The sequence below is a fragment of the Orcinus orca genome, chromosome 21, assembly GCF_937001465.1.
Source record: "Orcinus orca chromosome 21, mOrcOrc1.1, whole genome shotgun sequence".
Taxonomy (NCBI): Eukaryota; Metazoa; Chordata; class Mammalia; order Artiodactyla; family Delphinidae; genus Orcinus; species Orcinus orca.
Genome location: NC_064579.1, coordinates 34,706,429 through 34,734,384, shown reverse-complemented (window position 1 = coordinate 34,734,384; position 27,956 = coordinate 34,706,429). Strand labels below are relative to the sequence as shown.

Below are 27,956 nucleotides of genomic sequence, written 5' to 3'. Positions count from 1 at the left end.
TATTTTGTAGCCGCTTACTAGGACGGTTGCTAATAGGTGGTCACAAACCACGGACCCTCCAGTATTTGCCCTGGAGCATGGCGGTTGACTTAGAAAGTTGTCAGTACGTGTCAAGAGAGGCCTTCTCCCACATCCTTAATTCGGAACAAGATTAACATTTGAAATTTGATATGAAACTTAATATACTGTAATAAATTTTTTTTCTCAAATTGCTTCTTAACAGCAACTCCCCATGGTTGGTGAAGAGTTAGTTTTGCAAAAGAATATATTTTGTCACTGGTTTAGAATCTCTGCTAACACGGAGACGTGTGACATGGTCCGAAGGTTCCTTTACTCTCATGGGATGCTCAGGCCATCAAAATTTCATTAGCCTCACAGCAGTTCTAGCACCTTCTTAACTTGAACTGTTGGCCTCCTTATCAATAAATAAATGAAATCTAATCCCTTGCAGTGACTAAACTCTTCTTTGAAGTTATAACTAGAATATCAGTCACTCAGCTTGCATAATTGCACAAATGTTGAATAACATTTTATCTTTTTCTGAGGAAAACAGCCTTATTCACATTATTTCAAATGACAAAAACAGTCAACCCAAACTCCCCTGCTAAACTGGGGGGAAAAAACAAGTCAGTGTCTGGTTTCTCAATTAGTTTCACTTCGGTGAGCTATTTTATGCACATCCTTCTCGTTTCAACTTATAGTGATATGATAGAACGTCTAAGGACACACGGCAAGCTAACATGAAAATGAATAAAATTTGACAATTTAAATAAGCGAAAGTCAAAGGTAAATATAGCTGGAAAAATCAATAATCTTTCAGCGTGAGAGCATTTAAGAATACCCGAGTTGAATTATTTTAGAAATCTTATATTATAAATATTTGGCTAGAAGTAGTACTAATAGTAGAAACAGGTAATGGATTTGAGGATCTTGTTATTAAGATGTTAGGAGGCCCTGTGTACGATTACAAATTTTAGTTTTTACTGTAGCCCAGCTTAAGAAAAGAAGTTTTTTATGTCAGAAAAAAACCCTCAATACTGTTGTTTAATTCCACAATTCAAAATGATAAGGTCTGCTAAATATCAGAAAATTAGGCTTCCCTAGATCTCAATGTAATTTATTACTTTAAATGGAATTTTGCTCTGTCTGACTAATCACTGAAAATTCAGATCAAATAAATGAATCTGCAATGTTACTATGGACACACATACGAAATCTATGAAATAGCCAGTGTTCAGTAAGAGGTCATCTCTATTTTTTTTCCTCTTTTGTTTTCTTCCCTAAGCTGACCTCATTGGGAGTTCTTAGACCATCAAAATGTTGTTTCAAAAAACAACCGCAGCCAAACCTTGGGGAAAGAGTAAACACAAGTTTAAGTCATCACTTGTCCAGCTCAACAAACATTGTTTTTGACACTTTATACTCTTAACTTGGCTGACCTGTTTACTCTCAACAAATGCTACCAAATGTTCTGAACTTTGAGGCAAGGCCCCTGACACCATCTTCCTGTGTCTCTTATTCTGCTTCAGAACACCACCTGGAGAAATGGATGAGTGTAACTTTCCTTGTCTTTACATCATTCCAAGGACATGGAGTAGGAGATTCCTGGGGCAGCAAGTCCCTCCTCTCGTTCATAATAAGTGCAAATAGCGAGGGGCGGCAGTGTGAGAAAGTCAGGCTTGCCACCCCGCCCCCAGTCATTTGGGTGTTAGATACTGTTAACTAGAGGTGGCAACGCTTCTAAGTTTTCTGAAAAGAATAAAATGGCATGTGTTTGGGAATTCACTGTGAGATGGTTTTAGCAGATATACAAGTTAAAAAATAATAAAATTAATGTATATTTTACCAATACAGACACAATAACAAGATACGCTCGTTATGAGAGAGAGCGAGAGAAACAGAGATGCTACAAAGGGTGTATATAGAAAGGGCACGCTGACGCAATGTGGGACGATATCTAATGGATACGGATATGGAAGGTCCATGATGCAGAAAATCAGAACTGAACGCATTGTCCTGCTGCACCCTCCTCTGCTCTTTTCTGAAACCATCATACCTTTTTTCATGTATTTTAGGAAAATCAAACGTCAAATAACGCATCTGAATATAACCACTGTGCCTACAATTGCTTGCAGTGTTACATAAACATACAGAGGGACAGGAAGCAAAACTGATGGCAAATCTTACATACTTAAGGTTAGAAACTTCTGAGTCCAGTGAAAATTTCTATAAACACAGGTTTTACTGAGGTGAATGGATTAGCTCAGGAAAACACTGCAGTCAGATTCTAAGACTCATTTTGTTAGACAGAACTGCCCTTGTTTCCTGTTTTGGGTTGGGATAAGTCCAGCCTCCACCAAGAACTGACACTTCCAAAATGAATACATTGAGTGCCTATTAGTAGTTGATTTTGACTTTGGTTTAATGCGTCCAAGTATTCTCCACAAGATATTGCTTTAGTTGGTTTAAAGTAGACCTTTTGTTCCCTGGATAGCAAGAAAACAAGTACTAAGCAGTAGGAAGCAGTAGCTACCCCTTGGTTTGGTGACTGAGCTGAGACTAAACGCTGACAATGACCTGCTTTCCTGTCACAAAGCAGAGCTGACAAGCTTGCTCAATAAGTAACAAAAAGGAAACCATCAGTAAAACAGCATCTTTCTTTTCACATGTCATGCAGTTCTTCCATTTTAATTTTCTCTCTGCTTTTTTGATACACCGTATACACAGCATTAATAACTAGTAGCAAGTATGCTGTTAACATTAAATGCTGAAAGAGAAATGTCATTTTGTTGTCCGGTGCATTGCTGCTGATGCTACAATTCTTCCCAGAAGCTGCACTGACTAAAAATTAAGTTTTCTTTGAAATCTATTATTGCATAGAAATTAACTGTTTCTTTATTATTCTGCATTGGTGATAGGAAAAGAGTCCCAATATATCGATTTTTCTTACAGTATGCTATTTGGATACCCTAAAATCCAGTTTTTGTGCATCGATTTAATTGCAGAGTGATCCAGTCCCCAAAGCACATCAAAGGCCACACTCCCTTCTCTTTGCCAAGATTTCGATTGCTGTCATCAACAAGTAAGTTTAAAGCATGATCAAATTTGTTCTTCAGTCATTAAGCCCTGTTAATAAACTATTCCGTGTGCTCAGTCAACCATTCTAAGATTCTGGAACTTCTTTGAGGTATTTTCAAGAGGAATCTACAAAGACATCTCTGATTACAAGCTGGCTGTGGGGTAAACTTTACCACCACTTGCTTTGCTACTCCATCGAGGATAACAGGTGACACGGTCCAAGATAAGTCAAAGCCAATCTTTGTGTTTTTTTTTTTTTTTTTCTTATCACGATTAAACTGTTTTTCAAAAGTATAGCTAACACAACAGAGAAAGCCTGCATAATTTTACAATCTGATTCGTCGAATATTGACTTTTTCCCAGGGAAAAAAAAATGCAATAACGAAGGACATTTCTTGAGCGCTACTAGTAGCGTTGCAATACAAAGAAAGGCAGAAGAAAGCAAGAGAAGGAGAGATGGGAGGAAGGAAGCAAGCCACGCCTCCAGAGTCAACGGAAACAGACAGAAGCACTGAACGCCAACATTACGAAGCCAAAGAAAAAAGAACTTACCGTTTTCACTGTCCGACTTGTTTTCGTGCTCTGTATCTGTCAGGGTGAGGGCTGAGTTGGACCGGCTTGACAGACAGGAGCTGCGGCCTGACTTGACCCCCCTGCCCCACAGTCTCATGGCATGCTCTGGGGACATCACTGCTTCATTCTCAGTGTCAGCGTCTGACCCTGCACTGATAGAGTAACCTCTGTGAGGGAGCCCCATTTCCGCACAAAACGTCAGTCCTCTTCGGGCTTCCGGTTCACAAACGCCTAACTGCCTTAGGGTGAAATTCTGTCCTAATTAGGGGGAGAAAAGATGACAGCTAGTGAGTATATGTCTCGTTTCAGTTTTTTATAAACAAAATCTCCCTAAAATAAACACTTAAGCATCCAGTCTTGTCCGCTCTCAGCACCAGATGTTTGCATTAGCTCCACATGACCTGTGGTCGCGTGGGTCCAGGTGGGGTGCAGGGAGCTCCATCTCTGACTTGCCACCCACCACGGCTCAGAGCTCCTTTGTCAACTATTTCAGCCCATAAACACCTCCAGAGAGCCCGGCAGGTAAAGCGGCCCAGACCAGGAAAACCCAACCCAGAGAAAGGCTTAGTTATCCTTGATAGAACTGTGTTTAGCAGACTTGTGAAGCCATAGAAATGGTCAGAATTGTTTCCTGGGTCCTGGCTCTCATCCCAAACAGTAGGATTTTCCCGCCCAGGTGTCACTCCTTTGGAAGAGAAAAGATTGCCCTCCAGAATAAGTTACCCAATAATCAGAAAAAATTAGAAACCGGAGCCTGGGCAGTCTTTATTATATTTTCCCACCTAAAACTTAACAACCAATATAAACATGTAACATGTGTGTACAAACATACACTAACTTTTGGAGTGTAATGTCATGAAAATGTGCAGACACCTGACTTCCCAGATTTTTTGCTTTAATAAACACCTGGAAACATCTGTATTGATCAGAGTAAATCAATTTGTGCAAATAAAGTGCACTCTAAAAAATAAAGCGGGAGTATTATGTATTTAAAAATTAATGACAAAATCAAGTTCCCTGCAAAATAAATGGTTGTGAACCCTGAAGGCTTTTACTAATAAATTGAGCATAATAAAACTCATGACACTGCAATAACTTACAGCAAAAGTGTTTAAATTAGGTGACACTTTAAAATGACTGCCGTTATTAATGGCTTTTCCAATCCTGTATTTATTCTTGAAAATTTCACCTATGTTTTATGATACTAGGGGTGAGAAGAGAGACAAAAATGTTTGCTTAGAGGATGCATACACATGGGCCTTCCATTTCCCGTCTCATTGGCATGGTAGAGTCTAAGATTTAGGTACCAACTAGAATCCAAATACAGGAAAAGAATAGTAGTATACCAAGGCTGATTTAAATGCTACCATATAATACCAAACTTTTAAGAATATTAAGCATTTATATTACTCAGAGTTTTCACTTTTGTACTTCCCTCTCTTATATCCACAAACATTTTAAAGTTAATTGGCTAGTATGAGAAATAACATACATTACATTTTTTAAAAGAGGGTGTTATAAATTATTTGTAATAATAACATCTTGAATCTTCTAGGAAATGAATCAGACATAATGCACAAGACACTAAACATTTGGTTGTACAAACATCAGCACTCTCTAGGATTCAGCCCACTTTAACCCGTGTGGTTAATTGCTTTATTGCTGTGGTCAGATCACAAGTCGGAATCTGCTTTATCTCGGTCAGACTTCCAAATGGATTCTGACAATGACACTCATAAATAATGAAAATCTGTTGCTACAAATTAGCTACAAATCATCTCAGAGAGATGTGAATAAGTATCTGAACCAAAAAGTATGTCAAAAACAAAGGAAGTAGTTGGGACTTCCCTGGTGATGCAGTGGTTAAGAATCCGCCTGCCAACGCAGGGGACACAGGTTTGAGCCCTGGTCCGCGAAGATCCCACGTGCCGCAGAGCAGCTGGGCCCGTGTGCCACAACTACGGAGCCTGCGCTCTAGAGCCCGCGAGCCACAACTACTGAGCCCGTGTGCCACAACTACTGAGGCCCGCGCACCTAGAGCCTGTGCTCCGCGACAAGAGAAGCCACCGCAATGAGAAGCCCGTGCACTGCAACGGAGAGTAGCCCCCACTCGCCGCAACTAGAGAAAGCCCACGCGCAGCAGCGAAGACCCAACGCAGCCAAAAATAAACAAAAACAAATAAATAAATAAATTTTAAAAAAGGGTCTTCTCATTCCAAGTGCAAATATTCAACCTAGATTTTCTATAAAAGAAATAAAAATAAAAAATAAAGGAAGTAGCAAAAATAAAGAAGGAATAAAAACTCATTGAACAGTGAGAAAGTGGGCAAGCTTAATGAGCTAAGACATAGTAGTGGCAATATTTTTAAAAGAAGTAGTGTGGACTGTACTTATGAAAGTATATCCAAAAATGGTCAATGTAATGGACAGTTAATGGAATGTAATGGACAGTTAATGTGAAAGAGCTTATCCATTACTATTTATATGTCATATCTAAAATGGGGAGGGGGGGAAAGGGTGTAAAACAGTTAAACATCACCATCAAACATGTTGATTTTTCCAAAACAATTTTTAAAGGGTGAAAATGAATGATAAGATCCCGTGCATCTTTCCTCTATTTGGGGAGGTTCCCACATTGGAGCATAAAAATAAGAGCCAAGTTAAAAGACAGTAAGAACTCGCTTTCTAATCTCTGAAATGTAACTTGAAACATTTTCCATGTTACTGACTTTTCCCACTGTTGCCATCTTGATGCAAAAATCTATGGGGTGAAGGAAAGCAGAAAATGTTATCTGGGTATGTAAACACAGTTCATTGTGCAAATGAATATCCAAGACATCGTCCCTATGAATTGGTATGTGTATCCCAAACTCCTTAAACATCTGACCCTCCACCCAGAGATAAACCCATGCACATATGGTCACCTTATCTTTGATAAAGGAGGCAAGAATATACAATGGAGAAAAGACAGCCTCTTCAATAAATGGTGTTGGGAAAACTGGACAGCAACATGTAAAAGAATGAAGTTAGAACACTCCCTAACACCATACACAAAAATAAACTCAAAATGGATTAAAGACCTAAATGTAAGGCCAGACACTATCAAACTCTTAGAGGAAAACATAGGCAGAACACTCTATGACATAAATCACAGCTAGATCCTTTCTGACCCACCTCCTAGAGAAATGGAAATAAAAACAAAAATAAACAAGTGGGACCTAATGAAACTTAAAAGCTCTTGCCCAGCAAAGGAAACCATAAACAAGATGAAAAGACAACCCTCAGAATGGGAGAAAATATTTGCAAATGAAGGAACTGACAAAGGATTAATCTCTAAAATATACAAGCAGCTCATGCAGCTCAATATCAAAAAAACAAATGACCCAATCCAAAAATGGGCAGAAGACCTAAATAGACATTTCTCCAAAGAAGACATACAGATGGCCAGCAAACACATGAAAGGATGCTCAACATCACTAATCATTAGAGAAATGCAAATCAAAACTACAATGAGATATCATCTCACACCGGTCAGAATGGCCATCATGAAAAAATCTACAGACAACAAATGCTGGAGAGGGTGTGGAGAAAAGGGAACCCTCTTGCACTGTTGGTGGGAATGTAAATTGATACAGCCACTATGGAGAACAGTATGGAGGTTCCTTAAAAAAGTAAAAATAGAACTACCATCTGAACCAGCAATCCCACTACTGGGCATATACCCTGAGAAAACCATCATTCAAAAAGAGTCATCTACCACAGTGTTCATTGTAGCTCTGTTTACAGTAGCCAGGAGATGGAAGCAACCTAAGTGTCCATCGACAGATGAATGGATAAAGAAGATGTGGCACATATATACAATGGAATATTACTCAGCCATAAAAAGAAACGAAATTGAGTTATTTGTAGTGAGGTGGACGGACCTAGAGTCTGTCATACAGAGTGAAGTAAGTCAGAAAGAGAAAAACAAATACCGTATGTTAACACATATATATGGAATCTAAAAAAAAAAAAAAAGGTTCTGATGAACCTAGGGGCAGGACAGGAATAAAGACGCAGACGTAGATAATGGACTTGAGGACACGGGGAGGGGGAAGGGTAAGCTGGGACGAAGTGAGAGAGTAGCATGGACATATATACACTACGAAATGTAAAATAGATAGATAGTGGGAAGCAGCCACGTAGCATGGGGAGATCAGCTCAGTGCTGTGTGACCGCCTGGAGGGATGGGATAGGGAGAGTGGGAGGGAGACGCAAGAGGGAGGTGATATGGGGATGTATGTATACATATAGCTGATTCACTTTTTTATAAAGCAGAAACTAACACACCATTGTAAAGCAATTAAACTCCAAGAAAGATGTTAAAAACAAACAAACAAACATCTGACCCTCTGAAATCAGTGTCTTGCGATGATTCAAACTCTTAAGGTCTGTTTCTGAAATGCAAGCTAGAAAGCAAGCTGTTAGATTTCCTTACTAAATTAAAATTTGCTTTTGCTCTCTTGGGAAAGAACACTAAACTTGATTCCAATGGACCTAATCTAAAGCCACTTACTGGCTTCATTCAACTCACTTCACCACTATCTTTTCACTTTTCAGGGTTTAAGAGATGCTTTATGCTTTGACAAAGTGTAAAGGAAAGCATCGACAAAACAAAAACACAGCCTACTGAATGGGAGAAGGTATTTGCAAATGATAAGACAGATAAGGGATTAATTTCCAACACATATAGACAGCTCACAGAACATCAAAAAAACAACCAACCTGATTTCAAAATGGGCAGAAGAACTGAATAGTCATTTTTCCAAAGAGGAAATGCAGATGGCCACAGATGCTCAACCCCGCTAATCATCAGGGCAACGCAACTCAAAACCACAGTGAGATACCGCCTCCCTTGTCAGAATGGCCATCATCGAGAAGAACACAAATAAATGTTAGTGAGGCTGTGGGGACAAGGGAACCCGCCGACACTGCTGGTGGGAATGTAAACTGATGCAGCCACTGTGGAGAACTGTGTGGGGATTTCTCACAAAACTACAAATAGAACTACCATGTGACCCAGCAATACCACTCCTGGGTATATATCCAAAACATAAACAAAAGCGCTAACTCAAAAAGATACATGCATCTCAATGTTCATAGCAACGTTATTTACAATTGCCCAAGTATGAAGCAACCTAAGTGTCCATCAACAGATAAATGGATAAAGAAGCTGTGTGTGTGTGTGTGTATATATATATATATATATATATATTCCATTATATATATAATACTGAGTATGTATACATATATACACACACACATATACATATATGGCTGAGTAGTATTCCATTATATATATAATACTGAGTATGTATACATATATACACACACACATATACATATATGGCTGAGTAGTATTCCATTATATATATAATACTGAGTATGTATACATATACACACACACACATATACATATATGGCTGAATAGTATTCCATTATATATATAATACTGAGTATATATATATATATATACACACACACACACACACATATATACATATATGGCTGAGTAGTATCCATTATATATATAATACTGAGTGTATATATGTACACACACACACATATATATGGCTGAGTAGTATCCATTATATATATAATACTGAGTGTACATATATATATATATATATATATATACTCAGCCACAGAAAGAATAAAATTTTGCCATCTGCAGCAACGTGGATGGACTTGGAGGGCATTATGCTAAGTGAAATAAATCAAACAGAGAAAGACAAATACTGTATGACATCACTTATATGTAGGATCTGAAAAATACAACAAACTGATGAATAAAACAAACAAGCAGCAGACTAACAGATACAGAGAACAAACTAGCAGTTACCAATGGGGAGAGGGCAGTGGGGAGGACAATATAGGGGAGGGGAGAAAAAAAGGGTTATTATGGAATTATATGAAATCGTATGTATGGATCTTCCGAAAATTGTAAAGCACTATAGAATTTAAAGAATCGTTCATTCAGTTTAAAATTTTTTTAATTAAAAAAAGAGATGCTTTATGTAAATGAAGCCAGCATAAAGGGAAGCAAAATGAAAAATGACAAAAAATAAACACCTGGGCAAATGTAATAATCATAGAGAAATGGACAATTTGAGGGGGGGAACAAGGTTGTTTTCAAATAATTTTAGAATAGTCACATTGCCACCAAAGTTGACTTTTCCTTCATTCAAAACTCTCTCTCCCCAGTGCTTCAAATTCCACTGTTGCTGATTCCCCCCTTAGGTTAAGGATTCTTGCTTGTAGGATCCCTCGTTTTAATGCAGACACCCCTGGGGAGATCTAGCTATTACATTTGAATGAATTAGTCTATTAGATTATTTCCTACAATTCAGCAACGTTTAGCAAGATGGGCTATACTTATGGAAAGCTCAGGCAGTTTGGACAAACAGAAGGAAGATGGTGAAAAGAAGGGTTCCTGATTGGGAGAAGAAGCAATTGGCTCTGGTACCATGGAGCCGGGAATTTGGGGTTGGGATGCGGTTCTTGGCGCTGGATTTTAGGTCAATGTGGAGAAATGGGAAGAGACTGGCAGAAGAAGGCAGCAAAGATGCTCTAGAACCAACTAAAGACAAGACCGTCTTGTTTAAACTCATCTTTGGCTTCAAGTAACATGAAGGAGATGAGGATACATTTATTCTTATTTTCCATGGTTTCTTCAGATTGTGTTCTTTGCAATGCTTCTAACACTATTACCTTAATTTCTTTCTTCACCCTGTAGAGTCTTTATATTAATTCTGTTGGCCGAGACTGGTGAAGTCAGTATTTACCTCCTGCACACTGAATTTTGATAACCTTGATCAGCAAGGCCAGCCACAGAGTTTCCCATTACAATTTGAAACAGTCCCAACATAATAAATTGCAGGAGGAACAAAGTGTACCTGAGGATGAAACTTCTTGTGATTAAAAGGCAAGGTTAGCTTGGACTAGATTAGGCATTTCTGTTTCATGACACTCATAAATTTGAAAAACCTATAAAAGAAAGACTGAATAAACAGCCCAGGCAGGTGGCATCATTGAAAAAAGGTTCACATTTTGAAAAATGAGGGAGGGTATGTGACAAAATGGAAAGGACCACTTTCCAGCAGCACTGAGCATAGCTACCTCTTTAATAAAAGAGGGGGGTTGGAAAAAAAATGGCCTTTGTCTTGCATGGTGTCTATAACCTAGTCCGAACAAGAAGGGATTTTTCAAAGCTGCAGTGCAGAGTGATGTTCACCATTAGGCAAGACATCTGCTATGTCTGGTGAGTTGAAAAGGAAAAGTCTCTACGTGAGGGACTAGCCTCGGAGTGACACAGGGTGACTGCAGAACCCAGAGGAGGGTGGTCCCACATGAGAACTCGTGGTATTCTCTCCCCTCTTATGTCTAGATTCTCTAATGCTTAGATTGTGCCCTTTCTCTCTCTCTATTTCACTTGTTTCTTCTCTTTTCCAAAACTACTTTATTGAGATATTAACTCACAAACCATACGGTGAACCTACTTAAAGTGTACAAGTCAATGGTTTTTAGCATACACATGGTGGCGTGCAACTATCACCACAATCAATTTTAGAACATTTTCATCACCCTTGTACCAATTATCAGTCACCTCCCATTTCCCCTCTCACCCCACCGCTCCCTCCAGCCCTAGGCAAGCACTAAGCTACTTTCCCTCACTATAGATTTGTCTACTCTGGACATTTCAAAGAAAAGGGGTCCTACAATACGCAGACTTTTGCGACTGGCTGTTTTCACTTAACATAGTGTTTTCAAGATTCATCCACATTGTAGCGTGTGCCAGCAGCCATTTCTTTTTATGGCCAAATAATATTCCATTGTATAGACACATCATCTTTTATTTATCTGTGTATCAGTTAATGGACATTTGAGTTGTTTCCACTTTTTGGCTATGATGAAAATGCTGCTACGGAACACCATATGTTTTTATTTCTCTTGTGGATATACCTACGAGAGGCATTGCTGGGTCATATTGTATTAGCTCTACGTTTAACCTTTTCAGGAACCGCCAGACTGTTTTCCACAGTGGCTGCACCGCTTTCCTTTCTGACCACAAGTGTATGAGAGTCCCAGTTTCTGCACATCCTCACAACGCTTATTATCTGTTGGCTCTCTTTTATGTCACACTGCCAGTGTGTATATACCATATTGTAAACGTGCAGTGAGGAGTTGGACTATAAGTCATTGGCACAGGAACTGGTACTGAAGCCGCGAACTGTTCTCTTAAAAAGCAACGGATTCTGCGGGTCTGCTACACAATCTCATTATTTCTTTATCATTTTTTTCTTTGCCTTCTATTATGCTGCCTTAGTCTTTGAAAATATTTTGTCTGTTAAAGTTAAAGTATTCTTTAGCGCTGAAAGTCTACCTCTTAGACTGTATCCGAGAGAAATAAAATCACCTGGACTTAAACAGACATGTACAAGTATTGTTTATTACGGCATGGTTGTAAAAATTAAAATAAGTGGAATGTTTACCAGAAAGGGAACTGTTAAATACGTGATATATTCCCTGCATGGAAGGCTATGTGGCTATAGCAGAAAGATTGGGTTTGGACCTATGTTTTCTGTGCTGGAGGGAAGCCTATTATATATATTTTAAGTAAAAAAAATACAAGTTGCAAAGTAGTGTGTAGAGTATGATCCCATTTTTGGAAACTAAGAAGAGACCCAACAGATTATATAAATGCCTATGGTTTTGAGCATGAATAAAGGGGAGGGGGCCATTAACTGTCAAGATGGACCACACAGAAGGAGACGTAAGTGAAGGAAATCAGTAATTTTCTCTTCTATAGTTTTGAATTTTTACTTTGCATGATAATTTCCATTAATTTAAAAACATAAGAAAGAAAGATGAAAGTCCACCTTCTTTTAAGAAAACCAATATATTTTCTTGATTTGCTGTTTAATAGCTCCCATTCAATAATTAGAAATTTAGTTTACTACCTTCCCTTGGAGAAGCTGGGTTTTAAAACTCCTTCCTCATTTATTGTAAAGAAATGAAGTTGTGTAAGACATACAGGAGCAACGTTTTTCTTTTCATTCTTCCCTTTCCCTTCATCATATATGGACTTTTTTAAAGGCGAATAAGCGTCTATTTCTTCTATAGTAACAAGCCCCGTAACTGAGCGTAGGAAATGGAGAGAAGGATCATATAAGTGTAATACACAGAAATAAAATAATCTGTAACTGCCTTTAAGCATTTTCCTTGGCCGTTGCCAGCTTGGATGGAATTATATACTTTCTGACGTGGAGGCATCCTCCTGCAAGGGCGGAGCGCAGCCCCGAACTACAAACTGGACAAACATTTCTCATTTGGTACTGGTGGATTCAGTGTCACCACCATCTTACCCGGAGTTCCCTTTTTTGCTGTGTTTGTAAAACGATAAGAAGATCACAGAGTAAAACAAGCGTGTGGAATTTTTTCCCCTTTGATTCCTAATGCATATTTTCTGGGATACTCCAAACTTCCTTACGTTAAATTTGTCACTCTTTGAACAGAATACCCACCCTTGAACATGCAGTAGAAGCTCCAGTGAGGGTATAAATCTTGACTTACAGGATCCTACACAAAACTACATTTTAAAAATTAACTTAAAATCCCACTAAATACCTTAACTTTCCCTACCCCATTTTACTCTCTCTATAAAAGGTAAATATCGTCAACAGTATTCAACAGCCTTCTCGATGTACCTATTCATAAGATATTAATATCTAATATTTCTAGAGGACAAAGGAAATGACCACTGTACACCATATTTACAATCCAATTTATCACTCAAAATACGGGTCTAACGGAAGCCATTGCAGGTTACACCCCTCAGCATTCATCCTGAACTCGGCTGTGAACTCTATGTACCTGTCACTGGAAGTGTGTGGTTGAGACTTGACGGTGAACTTGATGAGAAGCCTGAGAAGGGAAAACCCCAAGTGCATTTGCAAGCAGGGAAAGCAGGATTAGATGAACAGCCCCAGAGAATATGCATAAGATAAGAATATGCATAAGGTAAGATTTGTGAAGCCCCCAGGGGGGGACAAACATGGATACTGAAGAGGAGGTTTGGTGGCTCAAACAAGAAAAATGAGGTTGTGAGTCTGCTGACTTATAAAGAAAAGGCATCTTCTTAAGCATGTACCACGAAGGGTTTAGATACCCACCACAGAATAGCGCAATTCTGACATTAGCAACCATTTGTAACCATTTGTAAGGAGAGTAATCACTTTAAATTTGGTTTTTCTCAAAAGCGTTCTGAAAATGAATTTGCTTTTTATTTTTTACCCAGTCATTGTTTCTTTAGAACAACCCGGGACCCAGCGATGGATGCTAATAAGCCTACAACCCTCCAACGTATCTGCTGCTATCTGATAATCCAACTGCAGTAGGTGTTGGTATAAATATGCGTGTGGTTTGGCGCGAAGCAGCAGTTGTTTAATAATTGTGACTGAAGCGGCACCACAGTGATTCACAATGTGGATCTCAAATTGGCAGTGTGGCAAGGAACCAGGTACAAGTTTAGCAGCAAGAGGGTGCTCAGGACATCAGACCAATAAAGGCCGAGGCAGGGGGCAAGGATTACCCCTACTGTGTCCAGAGGAGAGCTGTAAGCTACATCTATCTACTCACACCTTCTGGCAGGTAATCTACAGAGCAGGTTGGCTGCCAAGTCTGAAAGAGGCACTTACCTACTTAACAGCCAAAATTAGTTAACAATCAGTTAGGAAGGGGAGCTGAAAGAGGGAACTAGGAGGAAAACATTCACATGAAACGATGATGAACTGCAGCTCTTTAACTGGTGTCTTTAAGTACAGAAATTTAAAGCTGAGTAAACATGGCCATCTAAATCCTTTAATCCCACCGCTGACATTCGTAGTGACTGAGAAGGATTAATCATTTTGATCTCTAAATGAATCATTTTAAAGAGTTCATATTTAAAAGGAATAAACTTTGGAGTTGCAGTAATTAGCCTAGGGGATCTGATGTCTGTTTCAGGTTTTTGTCTTTCTTTATGAAACCCTGTTCTCCCAAAGAAAAGGTTTTCTTAGCACCAGGAAGTATTTCAGAAAACATGAAAAAGGGTTTCAGATTCCTTTCGTTTTTGTAAGATGACAGAGGGTAGAACTGGAAATTCACAGCAGCATTAAGTGCTGAACGGTAAGACCACATGGTCGTATTTCTTTTGAAGTCTAGGATCAGTTCCCATTATTCACTATAATGGCATCCAAGACTAAATGAAATCTCAGTCTTTAAAATTAAAAGCATTTTGCTCTTGGGTCTCAAATTTTCCTCTTTCACAGTTTCCAACATGCCTGAATGTTTAATCTATTTTCAAAATGCAAAAAATACAAAGGAACAAAATAAAAATAAGAGTAAGAAAAAAATGGATATATTCCATTTCACTTCCAAAACAGGATAAAATGGTACAGAGAGACACACAATTAGTATCTTAATCAACAGAGCTATGAATATTTTTTACATCCGCCAAATGCTATTGGTGATATTCTAAAATTATACGTACATCTTGCATGATTTACATCTCAGAAACATGAATTTAATTCTTTTGACCTATCTGGAAACACACAATATGCGGAAAGATTTAAACATTATTTATCATTTCAGGGAATTCCAACGTTAAAACTGCCAAAACATGCAACCTATATCCAAGAGTTAAAAATGGACCTTTTTTTCTATTTGGAAATGGATGAAAATATTTGAAAGGCATGGTCCCAGCTACGTGCCACAAGTCGGCCTCCTCTCCCTCGGCACCGTCCTGGAAAGGTTGGGGCTGCCATTATCTTAGTGGGCAGAATGTCTTTATCCAGCAAAACACTGTAGTGCATTGGCAGCAGAGGTGGTCTCTAAAAGGACTGTGCTTGCGGTTCAGTGGAGACAATGTGACTGTCCCAGGACCAAGTGAAATGTCATCTTGGCTGAAGCTGGATGCAAAGAGAAAGCGAACCCCAGACCTCCCACGTCCAGCTACACTTCTTTGAGCATGCCTAGCTTGGGGGTTTGTTTCTAAAGTTATTACTGCTTAGGTAAATTCTATATGCAGTGAAGCACACAAATCTTAAGCGGACACTTCAGTGAGTTCTAACGTGTGTTTCCACCACGAAGCCCAGCTAAACACAGCACATCTCCTTCACGCCCACAAAGTTCCCGTATCCCCTGAAGTCAATCCCCGTCACCATAGGCAACTACTGTTCTGACTTCTTCTTTTTTTTTTTTTTTTTTTTTTTTTGCGGTACGCAGGCCTCTCACTGCTGTGGCCTCTCCCGTTGCGGAGCACAGGCTCCGGACGCGCAGGCTCAGCGGCCATGGCTCACGGGCCCAGCCGCCCCGCGGCATGCGGGATCCTCCCGGACCGGGGCACGAACCCGTGTCCCCCGCATCGGCAGGCGGACTCTCAACCGCTGCGCCACCAGGGAAGCCCCTGACTTCTTTTATTATAGATAGGTTTTGTCTGTTCTTGAACTGAATATAAATAGTCACACAGTATCGACTATGGAGCCTTTCACTTAATGGAATGCTTTTGAGGTTCTTCCACATTGTTGCTTTATCAGTAATTCATCTTTGGTATTACCGGGCTGTGTTCTATTGCATGAATGGAACTACAATTTGTCACATCCATTCACTTGGTGATTCCTGTTTGGGTTGATTATGGAGAAAGCTGCTATGAAGATAAAGCTTCATTTGTCTTATATGTAAATACTTAGGATATGCATTGCTCGGTCAAAAGGAAGATGTTATTTTTAACTTTACATAAGAAGTTGCCGAACAGTTTCTGAAAATCTTGCCATTCTACATTTCGCACTCCCGTCAGCAATGTATGAGAGTTCAGTTGTTCCACATCCTTACAGATATTTGGTGCTGCGGAATTTTTTACTTTAGCCATTCCAGTGGGTGAGTGGTAGTATGTCGTCGTAGTTTTAATTTTCAGTTCCCTGATGGCTAATGATGTTGAGCACTGTTTCAGGTACTCATCAGACATTTGTGTATTTTCCATGTAGTTTTGAAGGATTTTGTCCATTTTTAAATTGCATTGTTAATCTTTTTATTATTGAGTTATAGGAGCTCTTTATATAGTCTGGATATAAGTCCTTTGTCATATATATGACATATACGTATATATGTGTATATATGCATGCATATGACAAATATATATACTGTCATATATGTGTATGTGTGTATGTATACATATATATATATATACACACATATACAACTTTCTCTTACACTGTGGCTTGCTGTTTCATTTTCTTAAAGGTATTTTCTGATAAGTAGAAGTTTTAGTGTTGATGAAGTCCAATTTCTCAGCTTTCTCTTTCTTTTATGTTTTGTCCTTTTTATGACCTAAGCTATCTATGCTTACTTCAAGGTTGCAAGCATACTCAAGAACATGGTTAACTTTTTCTGTGGTTTTCTTAAAAGGGCTTGGTTTTTCTTGTAAATTAGGAAGGCGAAAGAGTAGGAAAATAATAGGATCAGACTCTGTTTATTTCTGGCTCTGGAACTCACCAGCTGTTGACTGAGTGAGCATTTTCACAAGTCTGGGTCTCAGTTTTCCTCATCTATAAAATGGACTTAGAGGATCTCAGATATCTCCCAACCGTAAGTTTATGCAGAGGCATAAAGAAGGTAGCACAATGGACCATGAAACAAGGCTGAGAACAATAGTATCATGAGTCCAAGCAGGAGGAAAAGGAAGAGAATAGACCTTGGTAAAAGTACGGGTCACAAGGGTTAAAATGTCCTTTAGTACCAGGAACTTTGGGTTTATATTTCATCCCTAAACTAAATCAGAAACCCTGTGCCGTGCTCCTACTGTGCCTGGAATTCATCCTGAATTGAAAATCAACCCTCAGGACAGTGTGAACATTAACAACGGTATCTGCCTGTCTGGAAAGGTGCTTCTCCTCCCCACTCCTATGGTTCCAAGACAGGGATTATTTTTGCCTTTGACCTTTGATGATTTAGAGCGGCAGGTTTTCCCTCATAGCCCCACTCTCCAAATACAACCTCTGTGACTATTTTACTGTTTTTTCTTTCCTTTCTCTTTCTTTCTTTGTTTGTAATTCTGCAAATGGATTTTGTTGTGTTTATTTCAAAAACTTTTAAGAGTTTTTGAGTCAAGTTTTGTATGAGGCAATTCACAAGTTGGTCTTTTTTTTTTTGGCTTCTTCCTAATCCCAAACTTCACAGTTGTACAGCAAGTCCTTGCTGTAGGAATCAATGTATTGCGTTTAGATGTTGATAATGGATCACTATATATTTTTCAATGGAAACAACATGGAGGAAGGCCCGATAGAACACGCAGGTGTATTAGGTCACCTGGATGGAAGAACATTCTAGGGTGTGACTCCAATGTACAAGGCTGTCTGTCTGAAAAGAATGTGTGCGGAATTCCAAACAGGAACACCTGTCACTATGGTTGCTTCTCCCATTCATTTTCTGCTTACCAAGCTGGGAGGAACTTCCTCAGCAAATCACTGGTGGTCACCTGGTTCACAGATGCTCTATGAGGGATGCCAGGACACGAGCTGTGCAGGGGGGATGCAGGGGCCCAGATGAGCTACTGCTTTTCTCAGACTAATAGGAAAACTCATGACCTTTTCATGTGTTCACTGACCACTTGAATTTGCTCTTCTGTGAATTGAAGCTATTTCCCATTGGGTTGTCTTTCTGTTTTCAATTTGTAAAAGTCACTCTTACTTTATTTTATATGTGTGTGTATGTGTGTGTGTGTATCTTTTATCTGTCACATGGATTATAAACATATTTCCCAACAAAATAATTTTGTCCATGGTATGCTTATTTATATTTTATATAAAAGATTTTAAGTAAAAAATAATCATATAAGGCTTCTCTTCTGTTTTTTTTATTTCAGTTAGAATGGTCTCCTCTATTCTCGGGAGGTACACAGTCCCTGGGGCAGGCTGTGTAGATTCGCAACCAGCTTTTCCTTGCCTTCCTCTGTTATAAAAGCTGGAAAGCAAAAACAGTAAATGTTCCCTCTTCTCATGCAGCTAAGCGTAGCCAAGGATAACAGCTGTGAAAAAAAGAGATGCAAGAAGACGTCTCTGGCGAGTGAAAGGAAATAGTCCAATGGAGAGAAACCCTTCTCCCTTTTGCTTTGGTTCTATTTCCACAGGAATATGAAAATGCAGCAAACATCTGGGGATCCGTAGGGCAAAGGTCACATGCTACAGATGACTGAGCCAAGAAAGACAGAAGGTACCTGAGGCCCTGATGGCATCTTTGAACCCTGGACGGTCTGCCTCTGGACTTCTTGTTTTGTAAGAAAATAATTCTGTTAGGTGTTTAAACCACTGTTTTGGGAACTTTCTGCTACTCACGGGTCAAGTCATTGCTACTTTATTCAGTCTCTCCAATCAACTTCTAGAGTTCTTATTGCTTTATTTTTTACATTTGTCTTTAATCCATCTTAATTTATTTTTGAATCTGCTGAAAGATATGGGTCCAATTTTATATTCTTCCAGATGGATAACCAGCTGTGCCAGCACCATTTATCAAATCCCAATGAATAGAAAAACCATTTTTTGTTTTATGCTAAATTTCCCTGTATGCTAGGATCTATTTCTGAAATTTTAGCCAACTCCACTGATCAACTTGTCTTTATTTACGCCAATATCTTATGGACGTGATTACATGGCTTTATACTATTTTAAACAATATATGGTAAGGCCCTTTTATCCTCACTTTTGAATATATTTTTGACATTTATTCTTCCACATTAATTTTCAGATCACTTTCTCCAATTAAACATAAGCCTTGACTCCTATGCATTTATTTTCATAGAACTGGTATTTTTATATCTGTCTTCCCATCCGAAAACATTGACTGTCTTTCCATTTATTCAGATCTGTTGTCTGTCTCCCAATAATATTTACAGATCTTTTCATATTAGGTCCTATATATTAGGTCTTGTTAACATTTATCCCAGAGAACTTTATAGCGTTTGTTGCCATTGTGGTAGGATATTTTTTTTCTGACCGCCAAGTTTAGCCAATTATTGTTTAATAAGTACTTAATGGTATACGACGTGCATCAGGTATTATTCTAAGCAGTTTCTATATATCAACTCATTTCATTCTCAGCAAACTGTAGACTGAAGCCGAAGCACAATGTACTCGGAAGGAAACCGAAGCACAGAGAAACTAAGTGATTGTTCAAGCGAGTTCCTCGGCCAAAATGAGGTGACTTGCCGCTTGGTTAATGAATGGCAGGTGTGGGTCTCAAACACATATCTTCATCCAGAAAATATACTCTCAGCTATTATGCTAAATATACTACCAGCGATGTCCATAGATTCATCTTGCATTTACCCAAGCACCAATTTGCCTCAAACTTGAAAAAAACTTTTCTAGTGTTTTTTATTTCACATGGTTTTTTGTATGTACAAAATCAATCACATATTTAGCAAAAGTGCTAATTTTAACGTTTTCCAAAATATATATCAATTGTTTCATTTTCTTCTCTTACTACAATTGCTAAAATGTCTAAACAATTTTGCATAGTAATTGTGCGGGTATGTGAGCCTTTTTTGTGTTACTGATTTTAACTGAAATGGTCCTAGAATCTTACCCTTGAGAATGCTTTTTTTTTTTTTTTGCGGTACGCGGGCCTCTCACTGCTGTGGCCTCTCCCGTTGCGGAGCACAGGCTCCGGACGCGCAGGCTCAGCGGCCATGGCTCACGGGCCCAGCCGCTCCGCGGCACGTGGGATCCTCCCGGACCGGGGCACGAACCCGTGTCCCCTGCATCGGCAGGCGGACTCTCAATCACTGCGCCACCAGGGAAGCCCTAATTTTTTTGATTGATCATCTTACACGACTTATTTGTTTTTTTCCTTCTTGTTTACTTAGTGAGTTTTATTTTAATCAGGAATGGGTTTAAAATTTTATCCCAAACCTTTTCATCATCTAGTGATAAGATCATGCTTTTCTACACTGATTTATTAACCTAATTACGTTAATAGATTTCCCAACATTGAAAAATCCTTGCATCATCACCCAGGATTAGTAACCACTTGGTTATTAATCTGGTCCAGACTGTTACCCTTTTTATACATTGCTAGATTCTTATATACAAATGGTTATTTAGAATTTTTATTACATACATATTGAGAAGAAATTTTGGTCTAGATACTTTCTTTTTTGTACTATGGTAATCAAGTTTTGTTGTTAAGGTTATGTCAACCTCACAATATGAATTTTAGTGCTTTCCATCTTTTTCTTTTCTTTTTTATTTTTTTGGTGTTGAATAGCTTTTTGAACTATGGACTTAGTTGTACTTTGAAGGTTATGTAAGATTTACCTAGGAACCTATCTGGTATTTTTTAATGGTGCCCCTTTTAATCACCTTGCTAATCTCTTTTGAGGTAACTGATTCTGATGACTTTTCTCCATGTTTTGAAATAATTTGGGGTTGATCATATTTTACTAAGAAAAAATAAATTTCCCTGGATTTAAGAAAATGTGTTGTTTGGAGCAGTTCCTTTTCGTTGTTATGACGTCTTCAGTATCCCTCCTTATTTTCGCTCTCATTATTCTTTAAGCGGGACCATCAGGGGCTTTCTGGTTTCTTAGACTTCTTAAAGAATCAACTTTTTGTTTGCTTTTAATTTAAGTTTATCATGATGATCTACTTCTTCCTATTTTCCTGTGGTTCCTTTTTCCTGATATTTCACTTATTTCTTAATATATACAGTATGTTCGTTTTTGTTGGTCTTTTTAGATCTGTTTCTGAAGGAGGTGAACCACATATCCCTCAATAAATGTGTTTTAACAACATTTTTTCCCTAAAAGCTTTTGCTTTGTAAATTTAGCTACTATATTGTGTAATGTATGCACTTTAAGAGTGTTCATCCCGTTGTCTCTTACCATTTACTTAGTGGTCCTCTTTACCCTGTTTAGTGTTTTTAATTGTAAATTCCACCTTTCCTAATATTAATACTGCCAATCCTACTTTCTTTTTGTTTGTATTCACCTGATATCTCTTGATATCCATCTCTTTATTCTCAACCACTTTTTAACCATTTTAAGTCTGTTTCTTATAAATACCAATAACGTTTCTAAATCAGCTGGTTAGTTTCTGTTTGTGTCAAAATTCAGTTCATTTCTATTTCATGTAATGTGTCATACGGGAGAGTTCATGTCTTCCATCTTGTTTTATGGTTATACATGATTTTACCTGTTTCCTCTTTTCCCTTGGAGCTGTTTTTGCTAAATTGATCAGATTGCTATTCATGCCTTTTCCCCCCTGCTAATTAGGTAGGTCTATTGTGCTTTCTTCATTTCACTAATGATTACCTTCCCTTCCCTGACATTCATATTCAAATACATATTTTTCATTACCACATGAATGCAAGATAGCAATTATTCCCCTCCACTGAAGCTCTGCGCCATGACTGTTTCTCCCCTCTTTCTTCAGATGAGATTTTGGGAACACTTTTAATTTCCCTACCAGCTTCTCCCAACTATTGGGTTTTGCTGATACGGAAGGAGTTTTATTTCTAGTCTTTTCTTAGGGCTTCCCTTGTAGTGGTTCTTGCACATTTCCACTCGCTCTATCGTCCTTTGGGATTTGACCGCACATATACTGCACGGTGGGTGGTTCACCACATTCTCCTTTCCTTTCACAGGTAGTGACTCTGATTCAGTTGGTATCACTTCTTGAATACTTCAGATGGTGCACGTTGGTGATACAGTCTCTGAATCTCTGCATGTCCCTAAATATCTTGCGTTTACTCTGAGAGATGGATGATATCTTCTCTGCATATAGAACCCCCGGGCTGTAGTCTTTTCCTTGTGGTAGAAGTTATTCTGTTGTCTTCTAGTTTTCACTGTTGATGATGAGAGAGTCATTAGTTTTATATTTGTTTCTTTTGTAAGTCACAAGAAGAGTAACTTGTTTTTCTTTCTCTAGAATCTTGTAAAATATCTTTATCCACAAAATTAAAGAATTTATCGAGGATGTGCTAAGGGGTGTGTGTGTGTGTTTTCTTAATTTTACCTGGAACTTCGTCTTCTGAGTCATTTCTTCTACTTGGTCTTCAAAACCAGTCATTTGGATTTCAACAGTGACCACCCTTCCTTCTTCAACATATCTATTCTGTTTTTCTGGTTTGTAAATCATGGCTTTCCCCACCTTAGCGTTCGGCCGTTACTGCTGGCTTTGCTGCTGTGCCTTTTTTTTTGTACTTAGATGTCTGAGAGTGCTCTTATTATAATCTTTCGTTTGGGTTTGGGTTTTCCTTTTCTTCCCATCGCTCATTTGCATTCGGAGCTTCCTGATCTGTCTGTTTTGCATCCTACCTCACTTCCTATGTGCTGGGCGCCATTAAGCTTGTCGCTGCTTTCCTGGGGGCTGCCTTGGAAGCAGTGACAAGTCGTCTTAGTCGCTGGGGACAAGCCTTTCTACTCCCTGGGTTCCGGGGCTGGCACTCTCAGTACTGGAGTGGAAAAAAGGCGTCCACTTAGGCTCCCTCAGCTCCTGAGGGGCAAGGAAGACAGCTGCCCCTGCAGCACGACGTCCACTCCCGTGAGTAGTGTGGGAGGGGCCGGGGAGCCTCTCTCCGGCACCGTGAAGCCACAGCGTCCTCTCTGATCCTCACGCTAGGGCTTCACCCCACTTCGAGCGTTCATCTGGCCCAAGAAGAAAGGCACGTGCATCGTGGGCCCTAAGAGGGTTCTAGACCTCATTTGCACCCACATCACTGCTCAGGTCAGGAGGGGTAAAGAGCCATTTGGGAGATGGGTAAATGAGGCATGACTCGAACAACGCTTATACCACAGTCCCGGATACATGTGCACAGAAAAACTCAGACCGTGCCTCTAATGCCCTTCTGTTTCTCAAAAGAGGGTCACATTTGGTCAGGGGAAGGTCTAGCATCCGGAATCTTGTATAAAAGGTGGACCGGGACTCAGGACACAGCCCACCAAGCAGGTGCAGCAGGTGCAGCAGGAGGCTTCAGGGCTTGTGGCATCTCCTTTCCCACCAACTCTACTGGAACCGGCCTTGGGCCAGCAACACCATGAGGTGAGAAGTCGTGTCTGTGGGAGCTGGCGGTTGCTGAGCACCCCTGATGGCGACAAGCAGGAAGAGAAGGCAAATCCCAGAGCAGCGGTGAGGAAACAGGAGAGTTGCTGGGACCAGAAGCAAGCGGTCAGGGAGCCCCACTCAGAAATCAGTGACCTTCCTCCTTCCCTTTCCTACTCTGTAAATTTATTATGTATTTTGATTTCAGGTGCGTACAAACACAGACATAAGGCTGTCTGCTTTTCAAATTTAAAAACAGGTAACCTTCCTCCCCTGACATTCTATAAATGAAGAATAAATGGTAGGCTTTTCATTTTAAAATTCTGAAATTCACAACCACGACACTGATGACTGACTAACGGGTAAACACTTTGGGTTAAGACTGTCTCAGAGGTGTTTTTCCTTTTTTTCCAGGGTTAGGGTTCTGTGGAAAAAAAGTGTTCCCACTTCCAGATATCACCTCATTTCAAACTTCGCCTTCACGGCCAATGTTCCTCACTGGAGTTGATGAGCTTCCGCATTTGGTCAAGGACATCACAGGCAATGTACATAGTGCGGAGAAGGAAAGATCTTTTATTTTATCACTTCTCTAAAAACTGTGGGATGATCTTACGCAGCTGTTTCATAAGAAATGTGTCTCAGATCTGACAGGATAAATTCCCTTCAAAGATGAATCAAAGAAAATAGTATCCAAGAATGCCAAAGAAGCCACTATTAGCCTAACCCCATCACACCTACAGAGAGCTCCACAGCTGCTGAAAGGACTATTCCCACCACCCAGTAAGCCACACGGAGAGATTTAAAAGGAGAGAAAGAGGTCCGTGTGAGAACCGGTCAAATGACACATTACTGTGGAAAGGAAACCCTCCTTAGCTTTACAGTGTCTGAATATAACACGTAATTAACGATAGTCACTTGCCAGTCAGTAAAGCCATAGAAAATGATTAAAATTAAGTTTGATAATAGCCATAAAATTGGTCGATAAAAATAAAAATATTACCTTTCTTTTTTTATAGTTGACTAAAATCATTGTGTTTCTAGATTTGAATTCTCCATGTAATTGCATTAACAGGCGTCTCTACTACCCCTTCCTGCAGCTGAAGCTGCATTTTCCTGTGTCATTCAAAGAAGAAGTGGATTTGGACTGGCAAGGCGCTTTGAAACTCCATGGACAAGCTCAATTAGCATGATTCTTTGGAAGAGTTTCAACGGTCTTTGGCTACCATTAATATTTTTAATCTTTCATTTTTATTATGTATATGATGTCAGGAGCTGTGGCAGGAAGCACATTTTGTCAATTAAATAATTAATACCACAGCATAATAGTCAGGGAGGAAAAACTGACATTTGTCAGGTTCAAAGAAAATGAAAGGCTGGGAGGATTCTTCATCATGCGTGCTTGGGAAACACATCATCCGATAGCAGACTTTCCCTTGTTCCTTTCTCACCTCATCTGCCGCTCCTGCTACAAATATTCCCCACATCAAAGCAGACGAAAGAAAAAGCATTTGCAATGCCTCCCTCTTCCCCACATGCTCATCCACCCAATCACAAAATCACGTCCATTTTATTTCCCAAATATTGTGTCCAGTCTCCTCATTTCTCTCGATCGGTACCATCAAAATTGGCTAAGACTGACTCCAGGAAACCAGAGGGCAAGGTTGACACTGAACTGCCCGTTTTCTGCCTTGGCAACCGCACAGAGGTTAGAAGCCTGAGCACCTGGGGGCAGACAGGCCTGGGTTCAAGTCCCAGCACGGCGCTCACTGGGATCTCAGGCCTCCAAGCCTTGACCGTCTCAACCTGTGAAAGGACGATGCCCCTGGGCCCTACGTCCCGAGGTGCTGTGAGAGTTCAGTGATGGTGCACGTGACTCCGAGCACACTGACTGGAACGAGGTAAGGAATCAGCACACCTCAGCTGTCCATAGCAGTGCCTTCCATTTACGTCCTTAATACGACCTGACTTATGAACACGTCAACTGAATGGCAGCACCTCCGCACGCTGCACTTTTGCTTTTCCTTTCACCTCCGCTCTGAAACCTCTTCTCACCACTGCACTTGGCCGCTCCTGACAAGAGGCCCCTGTCGGCTACCTTGTCTCTGTCCCTTCCCTCTGCCCCGTTCACTCTCTAGTCCTTGGCTGGCAAGGAGCTAGGTGACAGGGATGTTTGGTCCCCTAAGACTCTGGTTCCGGGCTTTCCACAGATGGTCTCGCCGTGTCATCAGCAACAGTGTGCACTGGACGAACGCTGCCTGGGAGGTGAAGACTTCAGCTCGCTATTTTTAACCCGTTAAGCGTCCTCTCTGCCTAAACTAAACGCTTGCTGGGGGCAGAGACGCGCTTCCCCGGCGCATCACGCCACACGTGCTGCTTTGTTCCCTCTCACAGGATCCCACAGTGTAGCTTCTTCTTTGCCAACAGGTCACTAAAAGTTATTTTTGTTACAAAAGGTAAGACTTCACACCGGGTTCAGATTGCCTGCATTTCTACAGTACCTGCTGTTTTTGAAACTGGTGAAAAATGTACTCTGATAATCTCTGTTCACTGTGTAGAGATTATGCAAGAAGAAATGGGGTTTAGAACGATCACACATGGGACAGTGAACTCAAGTCCCTTAATTTAGCAAGAGTACCTATCTCAAATATCTGCTCCGTGTTTCCCTTAAAAACTGGATTTGAAATGTTCAGCAAGTTTTTCCTCTTTCGTATAATTTGATACCTGTAATTAGTAAGGCATGCTTTCGCGGGGAACACAATCTTTCTGGCACATCAAATGAGTCTTCTTGACGTAAACTGGTTTAGGTGAGGGAACACTATTTCAACCTATTGAGGGTGGCTCTTTCCACAACGTAGAGAAGAAAAGAACCATGGAAAAGTTCAAACTTTGGAATGATTTATAGCATTGTTACTTTTTCTTAAGTTTGTTCCTGTTCAGTATTAAACTGTTAGTCACACTGTCTGTAAGGTGACTGGAAAAGAATGAATATATTCTTTATTTCTGAAGTTTAGTTTATTTTTCCTTGTTTCTTGATAAAATTAGCTACGGGATGCTAAGTTCTAGGTAAATGAACTGTGCAGTGCAGATGTAAGAGGATTTTATTTTTATTAGTGGTAATGTCGCCCACATCTCAAGACTGTGTTGGAAGGAACAAAATGTCCCTCTGTATGCCTAATTTTAAAGAAGCCACTGTCTTTAAAGCACGGAAATCAGTAGGGTTAGGACTGTGAACTCGAGTTACAGAAGTCGCTGTTGCACTGGTAGAACACGCAGGCAGAAAACAGAGCGTAAAAGTGTCCAACAAACACATGGGAATGACCAAACCATAATGGATTACGTTATGGGAAACTAGGATGTTTTAAGGCCTAAACTTAACGTCCCAAAATGCCTTCGAGAGAGAAAATGGAACCCTTGTGACGCAGGCTCTTCTATAAACAGACACAAACGGCCGGGCCAGATGGATCACGAGATGATCCAGAGAAGAATTCTTACTTTCTCATGAGGGAAGATGAGTCTCCTCATGCCAGTTCTAACTACAAAAACAGTGTCTGTGTGCACCTCCCTGAGCCTGGCAGGGAGCCCTGGAGACCTGGGTTTCAAGTTTAGGCACCAACACTTGGACCACACGCAGAACCGCAACCTCACATACGAAATGTGGGGTGTGGGATGATTCTTTACATGGTCCATACCTGCATCTGGGTCCATGTGTCCATAGGTGGCTTTCTGCTTTTAATGTGGGATACTCGGGGATCGTCTAATACCTCAAAGTCTAAATCAGAGGATAGGACATCAATCTAAGAAATAATCATATCACCTCGAAGGGAAAAAAGTGACCCCTGCAAGTTAGCAGGAGCTGCGCGTGCTTCGTGTTACTAGAGCAACGACCTACCTTGTCTGGTGAACTCATCTGCTTCTCTGTGAACCAAATCCTTTACTCTGTTTCCATAAAGCAGCCGCGAGGAATCGTGATCAAAAGCTTTCAGGGTTTCACTGGAACTGTAAGACTTCTGCGTGGGAACCCTGCACTCCGCGCTGTCTGCTGAGGAATTGGTATAGCGCCGTTCCTTCTCCCGTCTGTTCTTGGTCAGGGAGCAGTAAGGCCTACTACGTTCCTTCACATCCATACTTCATTCCTTCCGGGCGCACATCAGTCCCGGCGAAGTATGCTCAGGGTTCCATTCTCACTGGCCTGTC

At 40.0% G+C, this 27,956-nt stretch overlaps 1 protein-coding gene across 1 annotated transcript; it reads right to left on the bottom strand.

Annotated features, from left to right (window-relative positions):
• Nucleotides 1–255: 255 nt before the first annotated feature.
• Nucleotides 256–27,956, bottom strand: LOC117197025 (teneurin-3-like). The gene is made up of 3 exons (XM_049704150.1): nt 27,652–27,956; nt 3,631–3,909; nt 256–735 (listed from the first exon to the last, which is right to left on the bottom strand). The coding sequence occupies exons 1-3, from the start codon at nt 27,884–27,886 to the stop codon at nt 671–673; spliced, it is 579 nt and encodes a 192-aa protein (XP_049560107.1). The 5' UTR covers nt 27,887–27,956; the 3' UTR covers nt 256–670.